Raw genomic sequence first — 20745 nt, 5'->3', positions numbered from 1 at the left:
TTTTTGCATTTTAACCACGCCCCTTAATGAGCCCTCACAAACAAGATGGCGACTTGCAGGAAGATGAGACGTAGCTGGAAAATTCAATGTTTCGTGTTTATCTTGTTACAACTGTTTACTCCCAACTGTATTTCGGCTCCGCCGGCAACCCAAAACGGTATGTTTAATATTCAAAACGAAGTTACCATGTTTTATGGTTAGTTTTATGTTGAGAGGGAGCTATATGAGCTAATGTAGCTAGCTTTCACCTGAACCAGTATCTGCTTTCACCTGAATTAGTATCTGCGTTCAGCTTTCACCTAGCTACAGTAGCTAGTCGACGACCAGCTCCTGCTGTGCCGCCGACTGAGGTATATGGGTGCCACCTAGTGACTTGCCAATGTGTCAGATGAGGAGCATGGCAGCCAACTCTGTCAGAAATAGAAGTCCGGGTTACAGGCCTAATCATCTAATCTGTCATCAGTGACCAGTAACCTTACCTAACGAACGTTACAGTTTCCAATCATAACCACAGCGGGTTCGCTAGTTTGGCGTCAGAGTGAAAGTAAAGATTCATTTTGTCAACGATTCTGCTGATAATTGGTAGTTAGCTAGCTAGTAGCACAATGCTTTCGTGTTAGAATCATATAATTAATTATTCGAATATGAATTTAATATTATCTCAATGGTTAGAAAACCCACTTTATAGATACTATTTTGGTGGTAACAAGCCAGCTACAGTTAGCGAGTTATTTTGGGGTCTTGGACTCTAATTCCAGGTTTGACTGAGAGAAACTGGACTGGACTGTCCGACAAGGTGTCCCTCACCATGTATCTGAAATAATAAGCATTCTGTCAGTGAAATGGAAACACTTCTCTAAGCGGAGACCCAATAAGGAAATGTCAACAAAATTATTTCCTTATCACAAGCCTACTTATAAAATATTTTCGTTTTCTGCCTGTACATCATTTTAATATCAACATGTTTTACTTGATAATGCTGTATATGGTATTGATATAGAGCTTATCTTCATGGGAATACTTTTCCAAGGTCCTTATTGCCTTCTGAAAATGTCTTGAAGACGAGGAAAATATAATTTTTCGATACCAGAGCAGATTGTTTTGGAGAAAACTACAACTCTGGCCTTATCGTCTCATATAGCTAGTCATGTCCCTTTTGTGCTAAAGCCGAACTGCTATGAGTTCCTTTTTTAGGATCATTGTTCCTCTTTTAGAAGCATTGCATGATGCCACATTCATGGAAAGTGAAACCATGTGGCCTACCATCCAAATTGACATGACATGCTATCCATAACAGTCTAATCATTCTCAACAGTAGCCCATTCACTGCGCCTTGTGCCGGCAGATGCGATTGCCCCCATAGTTTCTTGAGTTACGGAAAGAGCCCATCTGTCGACCTGTCATCCTACTGCATTTAACCTGTTATGAGAGCATTTCTTTACCATGTTAAGTATCACAATACCAAAACGATACCACAGCACAAAAAAAAAGGCATATTAGCCAAAGGCACAGAATGACACTTGATCCAGACATATAAACTCAGCTACTGCTCTTTGCAATCGTTGGGCATCATTACATTAGAAAAATGTTACGTCAATATTTTTCAGAAAAGGCCATGTATTCATTAAATCTATTTGACTTTTACCAATTTAACGACATAACATAATGGTAATTTATTTGAATGGCAAATCTCTTGGTAAATCAATACAGGTGAATGTGTATTCAGTAGGAGTGTGTGCATGCATTGAGTTATTGAGCTTGTTTTGGCTGATGTCATCTGTAGCTTCATGGAAATCTGTTTCTCTGAAATTTGGTACTTATTTGTATAGAAGTAGCTTATTTTTAAACATTTTGCACTGTCTTTAACCAGTAATCTTGGGATGCAGTTTATCAGTCGATGCCACACAGAGCTCCGGGCTAGAAGGTTGAGGGTTCGCAGACCACTACGGATGAGCCAACTCTCCCTGCCTGTTTCATTAGACCTACAATACAATCAGAGCCGGCTGCAGACAATGACCAGTTTCGTGCAAATCTGATTTTCAACATTTTGATGTAATATATAAAATGTATGCAACGAATTTTCCAAATGCACCATATCCAATAGGCAAAACAGACTTTAGGCGCTTCAACATGGTTTCCATTTTCAACACTACAATCTGCACATTTTGGCTGCTGGAATTATATACTGAACAAAAATATCAAACGCAACATGTAACAATTTCAATCATTTTACAGAGTTACAGTTCATATAAGGAAATCAGTCAATTGAAATGCATAGATTAGGGCCTTATTTATTTCACATGACTGGGCAGTGGCGTAGCCATGGTAGGGCATAGGACCACCCACTAGGGAGCCAGGCCCAGCAAATCAGAATGAGTTTTCCCCATAAATGTTTATTGAAGATAGAAATACTCCTCAGTTTCATCAGCTCTTTGGGTGGCTGGTCTCAGACAATCCTGCAGGTGATGACACTGGCGTGGTTATACGTGGTCTACGGTTGTGAGGTCAGTTGGATGCTCTGCCAAATTCTCTTTTAAGATGTTGGAAACCGCTTGTGGTGGAGAATTGAACATTCAATTCTATGGCAACAGCTCTGTTGGATATTCCAGCATTCAGCATATCAATATGCCACACCTGTCAGATGGATGGATTATCTTGGCAAAGGAGAAGTGCTCACTAACAGGGATATAAACAAATTTGTGCTCAGAATTCGAGAGAAATGAGCTTTTTGTGCATATGGCAAATTTTCGAGATCTTGTATTTCAGCTCATGAAACATTGGACAAACACTTTAGATATTTTGTAATTTTGTTACGTATATTTTGGATGAATGTGCGCAAGTAGCCGACAGGAGACTTTTGAACTAGCCTAACCAGATTACAATCTTTGACTGGTTGTGTTTATGACACCCATAAAGAATAGCTGGTCAGAACGGAAAGGCAGAGCAAGCTTTCCTGAATAACTGGGCCTGCTGGGAGCATACAGTGACAAGGAAAAGTATGTGAACCCTTTGGTCATCAAATTTTATCTGATCTTAATCTGTCACAACAATAGACAAATATAGTGTGCTTAAACTAATAACACACAAATTATTGTATTTTTCTTGTCTATATTGAAAACATACTTTTCCCAACCTACACTATGAGTGTTTAAATTGTGTGAATCCCTAGGCTAATGCCTTCTCCAAAAGCTAATTGAAGTCAGGAGTTAGTCAACCTGGAGTCCAATCAATGAGACGAGATTGGAGATGTTGGTTAGAGCTGCCTTGGCCTATAAAAAACCCTCACATAATTTGAGTTTGCTTTTCACAAGAGGCATTGCCTGATGTGAACCATGCTTCGAACAAAAGAGATCTCAGAAGACATAAGATTAAGAATTATTGACTTGCATCTAGCTGGAAAGGGTTACAAAAGTATCTCTAAAAGCCTTGATGTTCATTAGTCCACGGTAATACAAATTGTCTATAAATGGAGAAAGTTCAGCACTGTTGCTACTCTCCCTAGGAGTGGCCTTCCTGCAAAGATGACTGCAAGAGCACAGCGCAGAATGCTTAATGAGGTTAAGAAGAATCCTAGAGTATCAGCTAAAGACTTATAGAAATCTCTGGAACATGCTAACATATCTGTTGACGAGTCTACAATACCTAAAACACAAAATAAGAATGGTGTTAATGGGAGAACACCACAGAAGAAGCCACTGCTGTTAAAAAAAAACCCAGGGCTGTACGTCTGAAGTTTGCAGAAGTGCATTACTGGCAAAATATTATGTGGACAGAAGAAACACAGCACTGTGTGTGGAGAAAAAAAGGCACAGCACACCAACAACCTCATTCCAACTGTAAAGTATGGTGGAGGGAGCATCATGGTTTGGGGCTGCTTTGCTGCCTCAGGGTCTGGACGGAAAAATGAATTCCCAAGTTTATCAAGACATTTTGCAGGAGAATGTTAGGCTGTATTAGAGGTCAACCGATTATGATAAAAGACCAAGCATGTATGTGCATGAAACAAACATTGTGGAAAACATGTCTCACACTCATGGTTAATAGAATAATGAATGGATTGGCACCGTTAACTTTTAGGTTAGTAGGAAAGTTAATCATTTAAACTACCGAAATATACTCGCATTCACTGAACAATTAGTATTTGAAACTCAAACATTAGTTTCCCAACTACTTTTTCTATAATCATACAGTCTCTTTATCATTCTCCATATATTGTATTCTAATGCATCCAACATTAAGCACGCCCACCATGGAATTGGGCAGCTGCTGTTTGAGAAGTCATCTGGTTTAGAAATCAAACTCTGATTATATTATTGCAGAGCATGAATGGTCCACCACCCAAAGGACATCCAGCCAACTTGATACAACTGGGAAGCATTGGAGTCAACATGAGCCAGCATCCCTGTGGAACGCTTTCGACACCTTGTTGTCCATCCCTCAACGAATTGAGGCTGTTCTGAGGGCAAAACTGGGTCCAACTCAATATTAGGAATGTGTTCCTAATGTTTTGTGCACTCATTGTATAGCCAAGGCTTCTAGTTTACAAGCTAGAGAGAAGGGGAAGAGATGGGCGACTTGCCAGCGGAGATTCATGAATTACAGTGAAATATCTGCCAGCGTTTAGGCTACCCTTTTTCAATAAGTGGTTGCACCAATTTTAGATAAAGCACTCAAATTAAAATGTAGGCCTAGAGTGTCAACAGAACCACCCATTGCTTCACTAAAATGTATTGATCAATGTCTGATAGGCTATGGACAGGTTGCATGTATGTTTGTATTTAATGGTTGTCAATTTCCAATTCATATCGCCTAGGCCAGTGTCTCCCAAGCCTGGTCGTCGAGTACCCCCAACAGTACACCGTTTTGTTGTAGCCCTTAACAAACACCCCTCATTCAACTCATTGAGGGCTTGTCGGTTAGTTGACAAGCCGAATCAGGTGTGATTGTTCACTGGCCTAAGCCTATCACCAACCTGTTCTCAGAGCATTTCGTATTATTCTGTACGTAAATGCGGGACACTCCATTTAGTATTATATGTTAAGTTTCATATGGTATGTATTCATTTGTGGATTTCTATCCATTTCATATATGTTACAAATGACAATTTGTATGATAATTTGCGAAACGTACAATATGTAACGCTTTACGCTAGCTTGCTCAAGTGGCCTTGTGGTTAGTCTGCCTTGAGATTGGAAGGTTGTGAGATCGATCCCCCGGCTTATACCAGACTCTAAAAAATGGGACCTGAGGCTTCTCTGCTTGCCACCCCGTATTAAGGGAATAGACTAGCATCCTGTCCAGGGGGTGTACTTGTAGATCTAGCTGCCTCACGCTATAGAATCAGGAGATGGGGCAGGAGGCTATGAACAAGCCAAGGCTTGTGCAAGGCCACCTACTAACATTACTAGAGGTTAGGTTAAAGGGTTAGGGGAAGGGTTAACTAAAAGGATTAGGGGAAGGGTTAGCTCACATGCAAAGTAGTAAGTAGTCGAACAGTTGCTAAAGTTGTCCGTGATGAGATTCGAACATGCAACCTTTGGGTTGCTAGACGTTTGCGTTATACGCCTACCCATGCACACTCCTTTTGTTTTTGCCTTAAGTAACCTTCTTTTGTATGTAACCATACCAAACCTAACATCTTACTAATTTGAATCTTGGATTTACATTTACTATGTTATATCTGGACTGAGACGAGACTAATATCACTGCTGTCTATCTTCCCCTTAACTTTCCTCGTTAATTTATATGATAGGCTACATTGGTTTAACATTTTCCTATAATGTAGACTCATTTTTGATTACCTACAGAAAGGATTTGAAGCTAAGGCAAGGCTTTAATATGATTTGCTTGAGTCTGAGTGAGAAGCGCTGCAGGCGGCTTTGATTGATGGATCATTTTAGGTGGGTGGGTGTGAGTGTATGATTTGCTAATTCTCTCGATGTCCCTTCCAGAAAGGTTCCTAAAATAGGGCCCTGTTTAATTAGATAGAAAGAGAACTGTAGGCAGCGCCAAGTCTAGGTCCAAGAGGATTCTAAACAGCTTCTACCCCCAAGCCATCACTCCTGAACGTCTAATCAAATGCTACCCAGACTATTTGCACTGCCCCCCCCCCCCCCCTCTTTTACGCTGCTGCTACTCTGTTATTTTCTTTGCATAGTCACTTTAACTCTACTTATATGTACATATTACCTCGACTAACCGGTGCCCCCGCACATTGACTCTGTACCGGTACCCTCTGTATATAGTCTCGCTATTGTTATTTTACTACTAATCTTTAATTATTTGTTACTTTTATTCCTTTTTTTGTATTTTTTCTTAACTGCATTGTTGGTTAAGGGCTCGTAAGTAAGCCTGTTGTATTCTGCACATGTGATATTTGATTTGAATGACGACAGCATTGGTGTCAGTTTTGCATTTCGTCTCTTGTTAAATGGGGCGCAAAGAATGAAATGTAGCGAAGCTCCTGTATTGACCTCACCTTCTCGATGGTAGCAGGGTGAACAGGCCATGGCTTGGGTGGTTGATGTCCTTGATGCTCTTTTTGGCCTTCCTGTGACATCGGGTGCTGAAGGTGTCCTGGAGGGCAGGCATTGTGCCCCTCCTGATGCGTTGGCTAGACCGCACCACCCTCTGGAGAGCCCTGCGGTTGTGGGCAATGTAGTTGCCGTACCAGGCGGTGATGCAGTCCGACAGGATGCTCTCAACTGTGCATCTGTAAAAGTTTGTGGGTCTTAGGGGCCAAGCTGAATTTCTTCAGCCTCTTGAGGTTGAAGAGGCGCTGTTGCGCTGCCTTCACCACACTGTCTGTGTGGGTGGACAATTTCAGATTGTCGTCGACGTGTACGCCGAGGAACTTTAACCTGTTCACCTTCTCCACTGCGGTCCCGTCGATGTGGATAGGGGCATGCGCTCTGCTGTTTCCTGAAGTCCACGATCAGCTCCTTCATTTTGTTGAGGGAGCCTATTGCCACTGAAAATGACCCCAGCAGCATATACTTTGCAAGTGACTGACTGCTGACGTATTACATTTTTCTAAATGTTATTTTAGGGGGGGGGGGGGGCTTATGATACGAATATGGCACATCTATCAGGCTGTAACCACTTGATCAATCGATTTGAGTTGGAATGTCAGCAATATAATCATGTTGATATGGCGAGGTAGAAAGATCCCAGCTATATATAGGCTAGGATGATGATGATGTATGCATTATTAGATAGGCCTAGAATGGATTGATGCATGTTGCATATAATTACTCTTGGAGTGCGTAATTGCCATGCTGTTTACATCAAATGCATTGGTGCCAAAAATGTAACAAATTGCGGAATAAAAGCTACAGTTGCCAGTATGCTTCTTTTGAACCCAAAATAAACCTAATCTAATCAGAGATGTAAAAAGTACTCACTTGTCATACTTGAGTAAATGTAAAGATACCTTAATATAAAATGACTGAAGTAAAAGTGAATGTAACCCAGTAAAATACTACTTGAGTAAGTCTAAATAAGTGTGTGAATTTGACTTTTTGTCCTGTACTGCTAACCATTCAATTTGTAACTAGTACTTTTGGGTATCAGGGAAAATGTCTGGAGTAAAAAGTACATCATTTACTTTAGGAATGTAGTGAAGTAAAAGTAATCAAAAATATAAATTGTGAAGTACAGATACAACTAAAGTATTTTTACTTAAGTACTTTACACCACTGTCAATTGTGTGAGTAGACCCTCCCGCAGTTGAGAGGTTTACTGTATTATAATAGCCTGTAGATTAACAATATAGCTCAATGCTATTTTTTTTAAGACGACGGTGTCATGCAGATGTGAGTCAGGTGTTGGTATCACAACACGTTATTGGCTCTTTCCCCCGCGATAATGATGCAGCCCAGACTCCCAGTGCAGGCTAACGTCTCGATCGCACTGACGGCGTCATTGCGCAAAAAATGGTATGCGGCATCATCTGGATATGGGTGCAACAAAAGTTCAACATTCACCTTCTGATACCATTTGTGTCAAGCAGTCTGCATTAGAGGTCGACCGATTAATCGGAATGGCCAATTTAATTAGGGCCGATTTCAAGTTTTCATAACAATCGGAAATCAGTATTTTAGGATGCCGATTTTGCCCTGATTTTTTAAAATATTTTTTAAAACATTTTTTAAAATGATAAAAAAAAAAAAAAAAACTTTTTAACTAGGCAAGTTAGTTAAGAACACATTCTTATTTTCAATGACGGCCTAGGAACGGTGGATTAACTGCCTTGTTCAGGGGCAGAACGACAGATTTTCACCTTGTCAGCACGGGGGATCCAATCTTGCAACCCTACAGTTAACTTGTCCAACGCTCTAACCACCTGCCTCTCATTGCACTCCACGAGGAGCCTGCCTGTTATGCGAATGCAGTAGAAGCCAAGGTAAGTTGCTAGCTAGCATTAAACTTATCTTATAAAAAAACAATCATAATCACTAGTTATAACTACTCATGGTTGATATTACTAGTTTATCTAGCGTGTCCTGCGTTGCATATAATCGATGCAACGCTGGGCGATGATTTAACAAAAGCGCATTTGCGAAAAAAGCACAATCGTTGGACGACTGTACCTAACCATAAACGCCAATGCCTTTCTTAAAATCAATACACAGAAGTGTATATATTTTAAACCTGCATATTTAGCTAAAAGAAATCCAGGTTAGCAGGCATTATTAACCAGGTGAAATTGTGTCTCTTCTCTTGCGTTCATTGCACGCAGTCAGGGTATATGCAACAGTTTGGGCAGCCTGGCTCATTGCAAACTAATTTGCCAGAATTTTAATTAGGACATAACATTGAAGGTTGTGCAATGTAACAAGAATATTTCGGCTTAGGGATGCCACCCGTTAGATAAAATACCGAACGGTTCCGTATTTCACTGAAAGAATAAACGTCTTGTTTTCTAAATGATAGTTTCCGTATTCGACCATATTAATGACCAAAGTATCGTATTTCTGTGTGTTATTATGTTATAATTAAGTCTATGATTTGATAGAGCAGTCTGAGCGATGGTAGGCAGCAGCAGGTTCGTAAGCATTAATTCAAACAGCACTTTCGTGCGTTTTGCCAGCAGCTCTTCGCAAGCACAGCGCTGTTTATGACTTCAAGCCTATCAGCCTAATGTCTGGTGTAACCAATGTGAAATGGCTAGCTAGTTCGCTGGGTGTGCGTTAATAGCGTTTCAAACATCACTTGCTCTGAGACTTGGAGTAGTTATTCCCCTTGCTCTGCAAGGGCCGTGGCTTTTGTGGAGTGATGGGTAACCCTGCTTCGAGTGTGGCTGTTGTATATGTGTTCCTGGTTCGAGCCCAGGTAGGGGCAAGGAGGGGGACGGAAGCAATACTGTTACACTGGCAATACTATAGTGCCTATAATAACATCCAATAGTCAAAGCTATATGAAATACATATGGTATAGGGAGAAATTGTCCTATAAATACTATATTAACTACAACCTAAAACCTCTTACCTTGGAATATTGAAGACTCGTGTTAAAAAGAACCACCAACTTTCATATGTTCTCATGTTCTGAGCAAGGAACTCAAACGTTAGCTTTTTTACATGGCACATATTGCACTTTTATTTTTCCAACACTTTGTTTTTGCGTTTTTTAAACCAAATTGAACATGTTTCATTATTCATTTGAGGCTAAATATATTTTTGTTGTATTATATTAAGTGTCCATTCAGCATTGTTGTAATTGTCATTATTACAAATAAATAAATAAAAATTGGCCGATTTTCAATCGGTATCGGCTTTTTTGGGCCTCCAATAATCGGTATCGGCTTTTTTTTGGTCCTCCAATAATCGGTATCGGCGTTGAAAAATCATAATCGGTCGACCTCTAGTTTGCATACCATTTTGATGCATGCATTAGATAAATACAACATACTGTATGCACTGCAACTGCCTTTTCAACGCAATGCTGCAAGAAAAATGCAGCGTTCCGTTGAAAATGAATGTACTTCTGGTGTACCAAAATGCAATGATGCTGTTGGTGTGATCGAGATGTAAGTGGAGCAGGCAGGTTGTGCGCTCCAACTATGTAAGTGAGCTGCGCTTGTAGACTTGAACCGTGACAACAACAAACATAGATCTACTACCGAACCGTTTTTTATGTTTTGGTAGACTAGGTACAGAGATTGCAATGCAATGACTGAGATTGCAAGAGGGAAGAAATCGTCCCACTTAAGGATATTGAGTAGACAACGTGTTGCGTGATGTCTGGATGTCCCTACACAGAGCAGATGGGCCATATTTTCCAGCCATTTACTTGGCTATTTAAAGAGTATGTTTTGTCTCACACCCCTCTTTCCATAGCCATGGGAAGTAGGGTTGCTGAGCGTGCTGCAGCACTCCCTGATTTAATTATTATTATTTATTTATTTTCCCACAAAAGTAGTGCACTGGGCCTTTACTGTTTGAGCGGATCGAAATAGCCGCCTGCAGCATGGGGAGAAGTAATTATCCCAACCCACCCCCATCCCTAATCATCTTCTGACGGCCTTGCCTCTTCTTATTCAATGTTGATGCTGGCAGTAGCTTCCAGGAATGAATACTCCCATTCTTTGTGGCGACTGCTAATTTGGCATGAGTATAAAATCATGTTGACTTTCTGGTTGAATCGGGTCATTGATTTAAGGGGACCGGCCAAAGGCATGAGATGACAGGAGCTAGAACAAACATCCCTCTCATAGATCCCTGACTGAACGTTCTGTACAGTGACAGAATGCATATGAATTAAGTTGATATTTACTGTACAGTACACTGCACATTTCTACAGTGAAGTGTATACTGATAAACTCAGAGTAGGGTGTCCACCCACTGCCCAGCGTGTGTGAGAACACGCTTTGGTGATGAAATTTCACTTATGTTATTAAAACAAATTTGACTAAGACAAGTAAGACTATTCATGTTGCTGAGTGGGGTCTTTTTCTAACATATTGTAACGACCCTGGGTTTATAAGCGCGGATATCCACTCTGCCGCACGAGCATGCTTCTGCGGCACAGTCGATGGCGCGCCGGACTTCGGACTAGAAGGTCGTGGGTTCGAGACCTGCTCCCTGCCTGTTACATTACAATATCATTAACATTATATCCAAAAATTGTGATTTCATATCATAAGCACCGAGCTCTGATATATACAGTACCAGTCAAGTTTTTCCTGTTTTCTACATTGTAGAAGAATAATGAAGACATAAAAACTAAGAATTAACACCCATGGAATCATGTAGTAACCCAAAGGTAAACAAATCAAACATTTTATATTTGAGATACTTCAAAAGCCACCCTATGCCTTGACAGCTTTTCACACTCTAGGCATTCTCTCAACCAGCTTCATGAGGTTGTCACCTGGAATGCATTTCAATTAACAGGTGTGCCTTCTTAAATGTTCATTTGTGGAATTTCTTTCCATAATGCGTTTTGAGCCAATCAGTTGTGTTGCGACAAGGTAGGGGTGGTGTACAGACAATAGCCCTATGTGGTAAAAGACCAAGTCCATATTATGGCAAGAACAGCTCAAATAAGCAAAAAGAAATAACAGCTCATCATTACTTTAAGACATGAAGGTCAGTCAATGCGGAACATTTCAAGAACTTTGAAAGTTCCTTAATGTGCAGTCGCAAAAACCATCAAGCGCTATGATGAAACTGGCTCTCATGAGAACCGCCCCAGGAATGGAAGACCCAGAGTTACCTCTGCTGAAGAGGATACGTTTTTAGAGTTGGCTGCACCTCAAATTGCAGCCCAAATAAATGATTCATAGAGTTCAAGTAACAAACGCATCTAAACATCAACTGTTCAGAGGAGACTGTGTGAATCAAGTCTTCATGGTCAGATTGCTGCAAAGAAACCACTACTAAAGGACACCAGCTGAATCAGATGATCTGGTCTCCACAATCCCCCGACCTCAACCAAATTGAAATGGTTGGCGATGAGTCAGACCGCAGAGTGAAGGAAAAGCAGCCAACATGTGCTCAGCATATGTGGGAATTCCTTCAAGGCTGCTGGAGAAGCATTACAGGGGAAGTTGGTTGAGAGAATGCCAAGAGTGTGCAAAGCTGTCATCAAGGCAAAGGGTGGCTACTTTTGAAGAATCTCAAATCTAGAATATATTTTGCTTTGTTAAACTTTTTTTGTTTACTACAGGATTTCATGTGTTATTTCATAGTTTTGATGTCTTTAATATTATTCTACAATGTAGAAAATGGTCAAAATAAAGAAACACCCTTGAATGAGTAGGTGTATCCAAACTTTTGACTGGTACTGTAGGTATGGAGGTTTCTCATAACTTTTGAGGATTTTACATGTTGTTTCCACGGGTCGGAAAAAGCTAAATAAGCATGATACGAGCTGAATTAAATGTAATCGGCTTTGAAAATAAAAGCAGTTTACATTAGATGCTTGTTTTTGAATAATCTTTGAAAAAGGACAGGGATTTCAATTTAATATGAAAAGCATATACTAAAATGCTACATGTCATGTCTCAATCGATATCCCATCATACGTCTATTGTTTTATGTTCTGTTGATTCGAGAAGCTGAGTTCAACGGGAAAGTGAGCATGTCAGGTAGCAAGTAACCTTCATTTTTGCACAGAATTCAGCCAAGTTTTTTTTCTCCACTTTCTCTGGCCTCCATTGATTTAGTCACCATACTTTTAGCCATCTTACAAGGGTAATAACTTAACGGATTATGAGGTTTGGACCATTGGTACACTTTTTTTATATGCATTTTTGATTGGACACCCAACTCCGAGGGCAAAGTGAACCTATTATTTTCTTTTATCTAACACCAAAACACATTCAACCATTACAGGTCAGATGTAGAATGATAAGATGTGCGTATCATGTACAATTTGATGATTAGGCCTAGGCTACATAACTTGGCTACATTTTTCCACTAAAGATTTCACCACGCTTATTTTCAAATGTTCTGTAGGCTACAAAAAGATTAAACCCCATGACTTGTTTTGTAAAGCGTAGAATGTGAACAGAGGTTCAAATGAGTGTGGTGACTGTTTTGTTTTCAATTCCTACTTCTCTAATTTTCAGCAGTTTCTCTGGATCCAGGAGTTGATGATTTAGAACCTTTGGCAACAGCCAGCAAGGATGCAGAAACAGCCATCGCCACTGGTACAACAGACGGCAAAGCAGACACAGTAACCAGTGACAATGCTGCAACAGTAATGAAGGCTGTAACAGCAGATGCAAAGGACGCTGCCGCCCCACCCATCAAGGACGCTGCCGCCCCACCCATCAAGGACGCTGCCGCCCCACCCATCAAGGACGCTGCCGCCCCACCCATCAAGGACGCTGCCGCCCCACCCATCAAGGACGCTGCCGCCCCACCCATCAAGGACGCTGCCGCCCCACCCATCAAGGACGCTGCCGCCCCACCCATCAAGGACGCTGCCGCCCCACCCATCAAGGACGCTGCCGCCACACCCAGCAAGGACGCTGCCGCCACACCCAGCAAGGACGCTGCCGCCACACCCAGCAAGGACGCTGCCGCCACACCTATAGAAGACACACCTATCGATGGTGTAATAGCACGTGATGATGCACCATACACCAAAGGGGAGGTTATAGATGAATCCACTGCCATTATTGCTGAAACAACTGTTGGCAAGTATGCAATAACTGCAGACAAGAACAAAACCAAATTTGATAAATCAGGACTGACTCCTGAAAAATTACCTCCCAAACCTGCTGATTCAGATGCTGATGCTGCCATAACTGCAGCTCCAGCCACCAGCACCACCACAGTCAAAGCCCCAGAGCCTGCCAAGCCCATCCTGGAGAAACCAAGCCCTGCCTCTAACACCAAGCTCGTCGGCCCCATGGACGCAACAGAGGATGAGCAAGAGAGCGATCAAGTGCCTATCAACACCCTGGAGTCCCAGACCGAGACAGACATGTACAACAGAGAAAATGAGGAAGAAGGTGGTGAAGACTATGACATGGAACCAGCTGTTAAGGTCCCTCTGGACCAGGACCGGAACCAGAACTTTGGCGGCCAAGACCTCAACGAAGAGAACGATGACGGCATGGTGGACGCCGACGATGACCAGGTGGTGCTCAGCCCAGCAAAGAGTGCTGGCAAGATAGATGTACGTATGAAGGACACCAACATCTACACCACCCAGGACGAGGACTCCCACTTCTTCTTCCACCTGGTCATCCTGGCCTTCCTTGTGACCATTGTATACATCACCTACCACAACAAGAGGAAGGTAAGCAGAGGGGGAGTACATTTTGGTTACTACATGATTCCATGTGTTATTTCTTAGTTTTGATGTCTTCAGCATTATTCTACAATGTAGAAAATAGAAAAAATAAGGAAAAACCCTAGAATGATTAGGTGTGTTATGACTGGTTGTGTGTGTGTGTGTGTGTGTGTGTGTGTGTGTGTGTCTAAAGACCAGTTTAAATCTTGAAAAGTCTTAATGGGTGACAATATTGGCCTTTCACTTGTGAATTCTATATTATCACTTGTGAATGATGCCCAGCACAACGCAAGGAACAATGCCTTTTTTTAAAAATTATAGTTGCATACCTCATGTTGTCTAGCCCATAGGCCTATATGTTTTAAGGTTTGTATCACAACTAAAGTGGCCAAATAACTTCTTAAAATGAAGCACATTTATCCGGTTTTACAAGGGCTATAGAGCCTAACGGGCATACATATGGGGTGGCAGGTAGCCTGGTGGTTAGAGCATTGGACAAGTAACCAAAAGGTTGCAAGATTGAATCCCCGAGCTGACAAGCTAAAACTCTGCCGTTCTGTCACTGAACAAGGCAGTTAACCTACTTTTTTTTATTTTTTTAAACCTTTATTTAACTAGGCAAGTCAGTTAAGAACAAATTATTATTTTCAATGACGGCCTAGGAACAGTAGGTTAACTGCCTGTTCAGGGGCAGAACGACAGATTTGTACCTTGTCAGTTCGTTTTAAAAAAACTTGCAACCTTCCGGTTACTAGTCCAACACTCTAACCACTAGGCTATCCTGCCGCCCTACTGTTCCTAGGCAGTCATTGAAAATAAGAATTTGTTAATAACTGACTTGCCTAGTTAAATAAAGGTAATGAATAAATAAGCAACGTATGTGTTTCAAGCTTGGGGAAGTTCATTTTCACTGTAAATTGCACCTTTATAACAAGCAATACAAGCATTATCGCAGTTCTGATCTGTTGCGTCAGCCACATTAGCATTAAATAATTTCTTTTTACGTAGCGCTTGTATTAATTTGGGATCTATCGCATCCCACAACTGTCCCAGACTATGTTTGGAATATTTATTTCTCGCACAGAATAGAATAGGTCTTTTAAAAAATATATTTTTTTACTATGGGGGATAGTAGATTTACTTGGGCTTTTGTTGTTTGTTTGGCCTACTCATCTTGTTGGCTGACAAAGTAAATGTGGACAGTTTTTCCAGTATCTTCAATATGCACCTCGGAATTGGATAAGGATGCGTCCCCGACGTGTCTGTCTTCACTTGTAGCCTGTGAGAGACCTGATCACATTGTAGCATGTGAGAGACTTGATCGCCAAGGGCACAATAACCACTGGCCGCAAAAGGCATGGATTTTTTTAGGATGCATTATGACCACACAGAGGAAGTCGCCGTAAAATTCGAGGCATTATAAAGTGCTAGTCAAATTGTGAATGAGTGGTTGATGCAGTGTGTACAGCCTGCGCAAAAAACAAAGTAGTGACTTTTTTCAAATCATCATTAGTCGCGTCATGCAGCCTTACAATGTATTAAAAATCAAAACATATAGTTTGTAGAACAATTACATTAACTCTAAATTAGGCATATAGGAGTATCTATTTCTTTCTGAACCGCTCAACACAGAATAGCTGCATCAAATTGTTTGGAGAAAATATAATTTCTATTTTATTCAATTGTATTTTTCATACTATAAAATAATGCCACGAAATTCTAAGCAAATCTTGTCTCCTAAATAAACTTGTGTAGCCCACAGCCATTTGGCATCGCCAGATCAGGACCTAACATAAGGTCGACCTAACATAAGGGCAACTCCGAGTATACTATTCTGTTCTCCTGAAATAGACTACATTTCTTCTTGTCATGCTTCTTCAGACCTGTCTAAAATAAACAGTGGGATTATTGTGAATGTGTAGGCTATATTACATGGATTTATTTGACTTTTTAAAATGTAGATGTTCCAAAGGTCTGCATCAGTGGCTTGTAGGCTATGTGTGGAAGCCAGCAGATGCTAAATGTGTTTATGTTAATTCATGTCAGTTAGAGACCAACAGTTATTTGCTTGACAATCACCGGCTGACAATTTCGTGACCGCCACAGCCCTAGTTGCACCCCCTTTTGCCCTCAGAACAGCCTCAATTCGTTGAGGCATGGACAAAAAGGTGTCTAGCGTTCCACAGTGATGCTGGCCCATGTTGACTCCAATGCTTCCCACAGTTGTCAAGTTGGCTGGATGTCCTTTGGGTGGTGGACCATTCTTGATACACATGGGAAACTGTTGAGCATGAAAAACCCAGCATCGTTGCAATTCTTGACACACTCAAAATGGTGCGCCTGGCACCTACGACCAGATCCCGTTCAAAGGCACTTAAATCTTTTGTCTTTCCCATTCCCTCTCTGAATGGCACACATACACAATCTGTGTCTCAAGGATTAAAAGTCCTTTAACCTGTCTCCTCCCCTTCATCTACACTAATTGACGTGGATTTAACAGGTGACATCAATAAGGGCTCATACTATAGCTTTCACCTGGTCAATCAGTCAGGGAAGAGCAGGTGTTCCTGATGTTTTGTTTACACACACTGTAATAGGAATTTTCATGTGAACCCAAAAGAGCAGCCGCAGATAATGTCAATCAGGTTTATTTACAAGTTGCAATAGGGAGACGCCACCCAGCACAGATGCAGAGAAAATGTCTAACTGGCCCCTTGTAGGTCCTTTATCCTCCTAATCAGGCTGCACCAAATGTTCTCCAAACACCAGCCCAAGAGGCTTGTGGGAAGTCCAAACAAAAGGGTGTCTTTGTCAGCTGCTACAGAATCACAGTGTTCATAGAATGTCATCAATACAACAGTGAATAATCAGTGTGTCCTTGTACCTCCAGTCTGGCGTCAATCACTATCAACATATGAGAATGGTCCATTCCAAATCTAGTGACCATCAACCTGCACCTTGAGTGTTACAAACAGAACACAGCAAATGTGATGTATTTCAGAAACTAAATATTGTTTTGATCACTAAATCAGGGATGTGCATCGATCAGGGCCCCCGTTTTTGTAGGCCCGTGGATCAATTTACAACAAACAATAATAATTTGTGGGGGAAGGGACTCGGTCAAGGTCTCAACCTACTGTTGAGAGAGAGAATAGTACAATACACAAAGTGCTGTTTTAAAAATATATATAAATATTTGCTGAATTTAAAAAAAATCTTACGTCAGTTGCTGACAGTCACTTAATCAGCTAACATTTTTAAGGTAGTCTAGACTGCTATCTAAACTTGTAAACATGGTTGAATTACAGATCAGGGGGCCCCCATTAGTTGTTTTTTATTTTTTTATTTTTTTTTGTCATTCAGATATATTAAACTGCAATCATTTTTCTATCTACCCTATGTCAAAATGTGTAGAATTTCAAGAAATTAGCTGTAAAACTGAAAAAATGTTCTGCCCCATGGCAGAATTTGTAAAATGGCAAAATATTCTCTACACCCATGACAAAATGTGTATAATTGCAGCATATTTACTTTGAAACAAAAATTCACTTAGGGCTGGCTCTGACTGCCTGTGTGGGTATGGATGTGGGTACACAGTCCCGTGAGCCATATATTTTTTTGTGGGCCCCACCCCTATCAAAGTTGCCCAATTTAAATATGAACTTTAGTCATCTTAAATAATACCATTATGCAGAAATGCATATTGAGTTGGAGTTACCTTTTTGTTATTGAGAGACTATTTACTTCCCTTTTAGGTAGCCTAGCTACATTGTTAGCATGGGTAGTCTCCATTCATAGCCTTTTTTGTGTTCCTTTGAATATCACCCTGATGGCACTTATTTGAGCTACTTTTGGGTCCGTATGTATCAAGCATCTGAGTAAGAATGCGGATTTAGGATCAGCTTTGCCTTTTTAGATCTTGATGAATAGGATTACATGGACAGTGGGGACCTGATCCTAGATCAGTACTACTACGCTGAGACGCTTTATGAATGGACATAATTCCAGAATTCAATAAAAAAGGTTAAAGGTTAACTTGAATATCCACTCTCCCCTCTCTCCAGATCTTCCTGCTAGCCCAGAGTCGGCGCTGGAGGGACGGCCTGTGTTCTCGCAACAATGTGGAGTATCATCGGCTGGACCAGAATGTCAACGAGGCCATGCCTTCCCTCAAGATGACTCAAGATTACATCTTCTGAGCAGAGAAGGAAGTTGAAAGAACTAATACGAGCCTTTTTCCAGCTGCATTGTTGAAACGCTTGCTTGCCCACAAGCTTGCCCCACTTTTTTTCTTGCTTCAGGAAAAACCTGGGCAGGAGGGAGTTTGATGGTACTACCACTCTGTAATCGATACACGTTTTCGATGTTTGCCCACGTATGCTGGAAATATTCATTTCTGTTTTGTTAACCATAGTCCTATGTTTTTGAAATGAATTATGATTTAGTATTTGATTTATTTGGGTGGCCTATACTGGTCTGTATGAAATATGTTCTCACCATGTTTAAGCCTTACTATTCTTCTACACTTATTGTTTTGCACACTCTTAAGTGTTTGTGCTGATTGCAGATTACACACTCAGAAAATTGGAATGTAAATAATGTTGATCAATACCAAGATGAATAACCAATGATGCTGTACTTTACTTGCTAGTCACTAATCTGCCCTGCAATGAGTGAAGGCTATTTGTAGTGGTTCGCCTCAAAGCCCTCATTCCACAAGGCGTTGCAGTACAATTTGCAGTTGTAAAAGTTAATATTATACGTATGTAGCGTACTACACAATATACATTCATGTTCAGAACTTGTGGTTATTTCTTACGCTAAATCCATTAGACAAGTGAGGACTTTTGACATGAGAGCCCACCACATTGTGATATGGTGGCAGTAATTCCCTTGCCTGAAATTGTATTTTTCCATAATCCGGCATTTTACTGGTTTTCTTATTAAAACGTTGGCCAGATTGTGCTATGCACTAATCCCAGTGCTGCCCCCTTTTTTGTATTTGTTTTATGACTTTGAAGTCTCAGATGTCAGGTAAAGATTCCTCACTGAGATTTCTCAATGAGAATGTGGACTCGACCGGAGTGCATGTGAAACACTACTTCAACACATTACTTTAGGGGACAGAGAACTGATTGTCGAATCTGGGGACGTACCCTATTCCTTATGTAGTGCACTACTTTTGAACGGGGCACTATAGGGCTCTGGGTCAAAAGTAGTGCACTATAGATATAGGGAATATGGTACCATTTGGGAATCAACCTCCGTCTAGAGGAAACGATGACAACCACCGTCGCTCACTCGTCATTACCTTAACGAGTCTTCAATTCTAATGCCATATCCTGTGACGTGAATCCAGAATTAATCAATTCTCATGCACTTTCTCAATTCTCAAATCTTTTCAGGACCGTGGAAAAGCATTGTAATCTGAGTGTCACAACAATAGCTAAAGCATGGAGGGGAGGTTTTGTCATGCATGGAACAGGACGTATATTGTGTAGCTTTCATGGTATTTGGTGGATGGACACTGCCTTTGCAATCAACTGTAGAGATTGTACAATCATTTGCCGATGAAGCACAATTGTATTTGTCAATAAAGCACAAATGTATTTGGGGGCCCCTTTTTGTTTTTCCTCTTGCTAATGCTTCATTTTCTAAGAAATACATTTTGAAAAATCTGTTCAGTTTGTTTCTTGTAAATTAACATAACATCCACACCAGGTTTTAAGAGTCATCAAAAAACTGTTTGTCATGAATATTGAATGCTTTGGAAATGTCCTTGGAAATGAGCCTGTGGTCACCACATGACTACCCTATCCACTCAATCATTCCATTGGTATTTTTTTGTATGATTACAGCCATGCTTACATCTGTCATATCCTTGTTTGGTGATCCATCCAAGCACCCCAGTGAGTAATCCTGAATCCTAAGCAGTGTCAATAGCATTTTGAACTTGCATGGTGGTTCTGCTTTAGAAGCTGTCTGTCTGATGTTATTGAGAGAGGTTGGTATACCAAAGGGCCTGTACGACAGGTAAGGCTGCAGTTAGTCATATCGCCCTTGGATGGCAGTAGAGACCTTCAAGTCATTGGCGATCAGACAATTGAACAGCATCTTAACCATTCAAGAGAACGTTCAGAAATGCACTAGTATGTTAATAACCGTGTAAGCAAGTAGAATGTACTTATGAAGTTAAATAAAAAATACTTATATTTACATGGTTGATTTCATAAACCTCAAACACTGTCAATTTAATTGAAACCAAAGATTTTATTTATACATGAAAGCACAAGATGGTGGGTAAATGACAAACCAATGCAGTGATATTGATTACAATTGGGATGTCAAGGTTATGCAGGGTGGTTGATTCTGGCTGATATTGGGCATATAGAGCTTGTCAGTTTATAGTCCTAAAAAGCGGAAATGAAACTGGTTCGTTCAGCCTTGCTAATGGGGGAAAGGATGGGGCTTTGGGATGAATGCCGGTCTGAGGTT

The 20745-nt window shown here is 40.8% G+C and overlaps 1 protein-coding gene across 2 annotated transcripts; it reads left to right on the top strand.

The window, feature by feature from the left end:
- Positions 1-16: 16 nt before the first annotated feature.
- lg22h5orf15 (linkage group 22 C5orf15 homolog) lies at positions 17-19928 on the top strand. 2 transcript variants are annotated; one of them, XM_029627110.2, is made up of 3 exons: positions 17-157; positions 13079-14256; positions 18315-19928. In XM_029627110.2, the coding sequence occupies exons 1-3, from the start codon at positions 46-48 to the stop codon at positions 18447-18449; spliced, it is 1425 nt and encodes a 474-aa protein (XP_029482970.2). In that variant the 5' UTR covers positions 17-45; the 3' UTR covers positions 18450-19928. The 2 variants fall into 2 exon arrangements, with proteins under 2 accessions (XP_029482970.2, XP_029482969.2); XM_029627109.2 differs by having other exon boundaries at positions 18-157; positions 13076-14256.
- Positions 19929-20745: the final 817 nt, after the last annotated feature.

The sequence above is a fragment of the Oncorhynchus nerka genome, linkage group LG22 (assembly GCF_034236695.1).
Source record: "Oncorhynchus nerka isolate Pitt River linkage group LG22, Oner_Uvic_2.0, whole genome shotgun sequence".
Taxonomy (NCBI): domain Eukaryota; kingdom Metazoa; phylum Chordata; class Actinopteri; order Salmoniformes; family Salmonidae; genus Oncorhynchus; species Oncorhynchus nerka.
This window is presented reverse-complemented; position numbering and strand designations above follow the sequence as displayed.